Raw genomic sequence first — 6,558 nt, 5'->3', positions numbered from 1 at the left:
TTCACCGATTTCGTTTATGCTTTATAATAAAATCAGAGTAACTTTTTAAAGAAAATGTTGCGGAATTTGTTCCAAAAAATATAGATAAGAATTTATCAAAGCGTTTCTGAAGAAATGTATTTTCATTACATTACAAACTTGGGATGTCATCGTCAATACAGATCAAAAACATAAACCAAAAACTACATAGGCCTTACAAAATTTCTATTTATTTCTACTGACCTATAATACATAATCTATCATCAAATCATCCAACTATGCTCTTGTGCCACTACCAGTGAAACAAAAGAAACTGAGTAGGTCAGGCTGGGGAGCCTAGTGAGCATATAGGGTTTTCAACCCATAATAAATAAGTTTATTATCTTCAACAATCATTCAACCCGATTACCCGTACTCGTTATCCTCACTTTACGTCCCTAAAACATCTATTATAAGGGACCCATCCTAAGGAATTTCGTCTGGATGGACATTACTGCTAAGGGGATTCTTCCGCCATATACGTCCGTAAGGCAACCATGAGGGGAATGGAGTACACCTACAGATTGCGAGCCTGCTAGCGTTCCATTAAACTTGCTAGAAAAGTCTGTGGTCACCATAGATGACTGGATCATCGTCAAAACTGAGGTCTCTCATCATTTTATTTCATCACACACCAACTATTTCATCTACTGATGTTTTACCCAACATATTTGTAGATATAAAATACATATGCAATTCAGATCTGAAAAACGAAGTTTAAATCTTTTATACAACCTAGATCTCAAAGTATTTTATATATATATATATATATATATATATATATATATATATATATATATATATATATATATATATATATATACAGAGTTTAGATCTGAAAGAAAAAGTTCAGATCTGAAAAAGAAAGATGTTAGATCTTTCATCTAGTATAGATCTCAGGTAAACAGATAATATATACACATAGCACGAAATTTATATAAAATACTTCATATCTATGTGTAAGATGAAAGTGACTATACACTCAATTGATAAGGTGGTGATTCGGACAACGCTTCGCTTCTTAAAATATTCTCCTTTGACGAAACCGGGAGGTTTGCTTGAAAACCGGGCTCTGCGGGGGCAGAGTTTCTAAACCGAAAAACTCTTTTTCTCGGACTGTTCGGGCATTCTAGAGCTTTCTTCTAATGCTAGGGAGGTTTCCTAGGCTTCGGGGTGGTTTAGGGAGGCTAGAGAGAGAGAGAGAGAGAGAGAGAGAGAGTAGAGAGAAAAAGAAGTTGAGAAAAGTGTGAGAAAACTGACTGTACCTCGCACCCTTTTATAGACCGAGAGGCCTCGCAGTACGCGGGGCGTACTTCGGATCTACGCGGGGCGTAGTGGACAAGCGTCGGAAATTGGCTGGGGCTTTGTGGCTCATTTTAGACTGCAGGAGAATTAGACCGCGCAACGTTCACTTCTCGTACGTAGGGCGTACTTTGGTACACGAGGCCTCCGAAGTTACGCTGGGCGTACCCCTCGCACCCAACTCGCAATTTTCACCCTCGGCTTCTAAAATTCGTAACTTTCGCATAAGAGCTTTGTTTTCAATGTTCTTTATATCCACGCGTAGGCGGGACCGTACTCTACAACTTATGTTTAGACTCCGTCGGCTAATTTTTAATTTATTTTTAAAGTTATATTTTTAACAGGTCGGGACCAAAAGTCCGTTAAAAATTCATAACATTTTCATCTGACCTCCGTTTCCGTTTGTCTTTTTACCGTTGAGCTACTATTAACGACGCCTTTGATTCCTGTTTAGGTTGTGGCGGCCAAAAACCGTTCGATCTACTACTCGAACTCCGGGTTGTGTACTGTTAGTCCGAAACTTGGAAAAATCATAACTTCCTCATACGAAGTCAGATTTGGGCGTTCTTTTTATGCGAGCTCTCGATTTAGCGAACACTACGACTTTCGTTTCGAGTGCTATGGCTAAAAAAATACTTTATTGTAAACTTACTTTTTACGTCACACAATGTCGTGCCGGTTCTATCTCGAAACTTCGACATGCCATAACTTATTTGTTGTAACTCGGATTTCGGCATTCTTTATATCTCCGAAATCTTTGTCACGTCCACTACAACTTTCTTCATAGATATCGGACTTATCTAATGTTTTATTTTTGACACTTATTTTTTTTTTATATATTTTTACGAACAAATATATAATCACATAAAATCACATAATTCACATAATATTTAAGTAATTCATCTTTATTACTTTAAAATGATTACAATGGTTGACCTTGACTATTAGATTATCGAATTAATTCTTAGCTTCGAAACACGGGCGTTACAGTTTCACACTCGAAAACACACTGTTAAACTCGGACACCACTTTGTTGACATTTCGCAACTTCGAATAAACTTATTATAAAATGTTAAATGTACACAAAATGAATAAATCTTTTGAAAAAAATAAACATTAAGTGACTTGTTTGTTTAATGTTGATGATAAAATGGATCTGCATGAGATCTTATAACATGTCAAAAGGGTTTTCAATTAAGATAAAAAAAATTAGTGATTTATTTTAACCTTAACTTTTATAATAATTAATTATTTAATGTATATGATAAAATGGATGTGTCTAAGAGATCTTGTAACTTTCTATGACTTGATATGAGGGTTAAGGTTAAAGAAATAATTAATATAAAGGTTAAGGTAATTTTGTTTTGGAAATCAAATGACTTTTGTTCTGACGGTAATAAATATCACATCTCTGGATAACTTGTTAATTTTAATTGTTGTTTTAGGATTTTAATAATGTTTTTTTTTGTTTTGTTTTTTTTTTCCGAACAGCAAATCTAATTTATTCATAAACTACTTCTACTTCAATATATGTCTCTGACGAGTCTTAAACTCTCGACCTCAATAAATGAATGTAACAGTTAGTACCGCTAGATTAAAAACTCATTTAATTGTGTTATTTTTATTATCGTGTATTTTTTATTCGTATTAGTTTTTTAATTAAAAAATATTATATTATATATTTTCATATTTAATTAAAATAAAAACTATAATGTTGCAAGTGAGTTGAAATAGTTAAGAAAATTACGTTTCAATATGTTGTAAGTTAAGAAAAATAAAATAAAATTGAGAGAAAGAAAAACTAATATGGAAATGGGTGGGGAATGGTCCACTAAGAAGTTAAGAGTTTAAATTATGGAAATGGGTGGGGAATGGTCCACTAAGAAGTTAAGAGTTTAAATTTTATGATGGACAAATATATAATTTAAAAGCCCCACCTAAGCTTAGGTACTAAACCTCTAAAAATATGTCGTTTTAACATGCTAAATATATCCGGTTTGGTTTCACTTGGTAAATATACCATTCTCCATAACATTTCTTTCTTTCATTATCGTTTTATCATCTCCGTTTTCTTTCCTCAATTATCGTTTATTACTTCATCCAAGTGAACATTACTAAACCCTAAACCTAAACCTAAACCCTAAATTTAAACCCTAAACACTAAAGCTAAACCCTAAATCCTAAACCCTATTGTGTCGATCTTGAATTTACATCTTGAGGTATTAATTGTGAATCCATTAACCGTAATCTTTATATAATAAAACAATGTATTTTCAAGAGGTTTAGTACCTAAGCTTAGGTGGAGCTATAATGTATATTCCCTTTTCTTTTATATATATATATATATATATATATATATATATATATATATATATATATATATATATATATATATATATATATATATATATATATATATATATATATATATATATATATATATATATACACACACGAATAAAAAACTCTTAAAAGAACATTCAAACACATCGATATAGAAAGTTATATGTATTCAACATATAATTTGGACCACTATAGAAAGTTATATGTATTCAACGTATAATTTGGACCACTACTTATCTTGACTTCTTTCAGCTTTTGTCATTTATTTTTAAAATTTGCGTTTTTAACTTTTTAGTGATCACTCATAAGCCATAAACAAGTTAATCAAATTGCTAAGAAAACTATATACAAGTATATAATCCAACACACTGTGGCCAAGAAAAGAATATCGATTATATTACATGGTGTGGATCGACAAAAAAAAACTAAACGAAAAATAACAAAAAGAGCATCAACAAAAACACTAGATCCAACCCAAAACCATACCCATGGTGATTCCTTGGACACCGATTGCTTTGGAATAAAGTTGAGTTCATCCTTCCACATTCTCCTCCTTCATCCCATGAGCTCTTGTTTCCACCAGTCCTACTTCTTGCACTAATACAAGAAGAGCTTTTTACATCGGTGGACGTAATGTTCTTTATACAAAGCCCATTGTTTCCTCTTATATCAAGCCTCATCCCTATCCTGTTTATGAACTCTTCTGAGACCAACATCTGTCCACTAAGTTGATTTTGGCTCAAATTTAACTGTTCAAGATTTGGGAGCGACCCTAAATCTGAAGGGACTGTCCCATTGAGGCTGTTGCTGTCAAGAGACAAAGCAGTCAGGTTCTTTAAGCTTGACAAAGAAGAGAGCATAGGTCCCATCAGCCCACACCTTGAAAAGCTCAAAACTTTAAGCCTACCCAGTGACCCAATGAATAAGGGCATACCTGTATTTATAGGATTGTCTTGAATGACAAGGTACTCTAGCTGTTTCAGACCAAATAAAGATTCAGGTAATGGCCCACTTAGAGAGTTATGACTCAAATCAAACAACACCAACTTTGTTAAATTTCCAACTTCTTGAGGTACCCTACCAGTAATATCATTGAACCCCAGATCAATCTTTTGAAGGGACTGAAGTTGACCTAAAGAAGAAGGCAGTTGACCTTCAAGCATGTTGTAACTAAGGTCAAAAATGGTCAAGCTTTTTAACCCTCCGATTTTTTGAGGGATTGAACCAGTGATTTGATTGTAGCTGAGGTCAAGCTGTTGTAGATTCACTAGCCCACAAATCTGTTGTGGGATTTCACCAGTTAACTTGTTTTGTGAAAGGGAGAGGACCCTTAAGCTCTGAATGTGACCTAAACTTGAAGGGATACTCCCATGGAGACTAGGGTTTGAGACAAGTGCTAGGTGTTCTAAAGCTGATAAAGAGCTGTTTTCAAAGAGAGATGAAGTGAGAGAGAATGGTGACAGAGTGAAACAGTTGAAGAGAGAGAGAGTTTTCAGGTATGGAAGCTTGGTCAAACCTCTTTGTGACAATGTGGCAGTGGGTTTGCAGGGTGGTGTGAGGATATCTGTACCAATATGAATCTTGGTTACATGAAAGATTGTAGGGTTGTAGTCTTGTTGACCATCACCATCTTCTTGAACCATAAGCTCACACTGAACACCAGGCCATGGAGTGTCGGTGCATGGCTGTGGGTGCACTTGGGCCCATGTCGGGTCATCTAAGAGTGAACCCATTACCTCAAAGAGCCCTGAAAGTTCATCATCTTCCATGCTCGACATCTCGCCACCATCACCAGTCTTGAAGGCCATGAGCACATTAAGCAAAAGCAAAAGAAGAAGAGAAGAAAAAGAAGCCATTTTGAGGTGTGGAGAAGTGAAAGATCTCATAACTTTTATAAAGATTAGCATATCAATGATAAAGGGATCGGAGGACTTTGGTTTTTGATATTTGCAATGAAAGCCTCAAGTTATTTGATTCTCCCCGTTATATCCGCAAATATTTACTATTGTACATTTTAGCTCCCTAAACATTAATAAACCATTTATTTTAGAGTCCCATGTATTACTTTATTTTTTATTTTGGCAAATTCAAGTATTCTCATGACATTTTTTTATAATTTGCTAACTATTAAAAAAATGTACTTATTCTTACGATTTGTATAATTTCTCGAAGTATATATAATGAAGCACATCTACACATTTGGAATTTTCAATGTCAAATGGAGAAAAATGAATGATTTGATTGAAGATTTATAAGAGGTTAAATCAATCAAATCATAGACACTAAAAAGTGATTACACCCATGTCCCTTGCTAATAAGACACCGAAACGTATATAGAAAAGTGAAAGGGTTTGTGGAATAATTTGGATATTTTTATGATAGATTTGAAGTTTGTGTTTGTATTTCTAGTGTTGGGTTTTCTATGGGTAATGTAAACTTTTTAATTTGTACAAGGAAGGGATAATTTGAATATAGACTAATTTTTTAAAAAACATGTTTACGGGGAAAATAACAAAGTATGTTGAAAATTTTGACCGTATTTTCATAACAAATTGAGACATTAGGGAGGACACAATATTACAACTTTGATGTGTGCGGTGGTGTTAAGTTGTCTATCACCGAACTTGGAACATCATATTATCATAGAAGAACTGTTGTGGCTAGAAACTTCTCTCTCTCATAATTGCTATAAATTTAATTTATATTATCATCTTCTAAACGTGAGACAAACATGCAACAACAATAACAACAACAACAAAACCAATAATAATAATAATAATAATAATAATAAAAGTATATACTTGGATCTGGAAGTTCAATAAGAGGATATATTTTGTTTGTTTTTTATTAACGGCAACAATATATGTGCAAGGTTGTCCACAATACTCTCCACGA

The 6,558-nt window shown here is 33.7% G+C and overlaps 1 protein-coding gene across 1 annotated transcript; it reads right to left on the bottom strand.

Moving 5' to 3' along the window:
* Positions 1–4,034: 4,034 nt before the first annotated feature.
* LOC111914718 (receptor like protein 29) lies at positions 4,035–5,735 on the bottom strand. The gene has a single exon (XM_023910427.3). It carries the CDS (start codon positions 5,568–5,570, stop codon positions 4,089–4,091), a length of 1,482 nt encoding a protein of 493 aa, XP_023766195.1. The 5' UTR covers positions 5,571–5,735; the 3' UTR covers positions 4,035–4,088.
* Positions 5,736–6,558: the final 823 nt, after the last annotated feature.

This window comes from Lactuca sativa, chromosome 4 (genome assembly GCF_002870075.4).
Source record: "Lactuca sativa cultivar Salinas chromosome 4, Lsat_Salinas_v11, whole genome shotgun sequence".
Classification (NCBI taxonomy): Eukaryota; Viridiplantae; Streptophyta; class Magnoliopsida; order Asterales; family Asteraceae; genus Lactuca; species Lactuca sativa.
The sequence above is the reverse complement of the archived record's forward strand: the minus strand, read 5'-3'. Positions and strand labels throughout refer to the sequence as shown.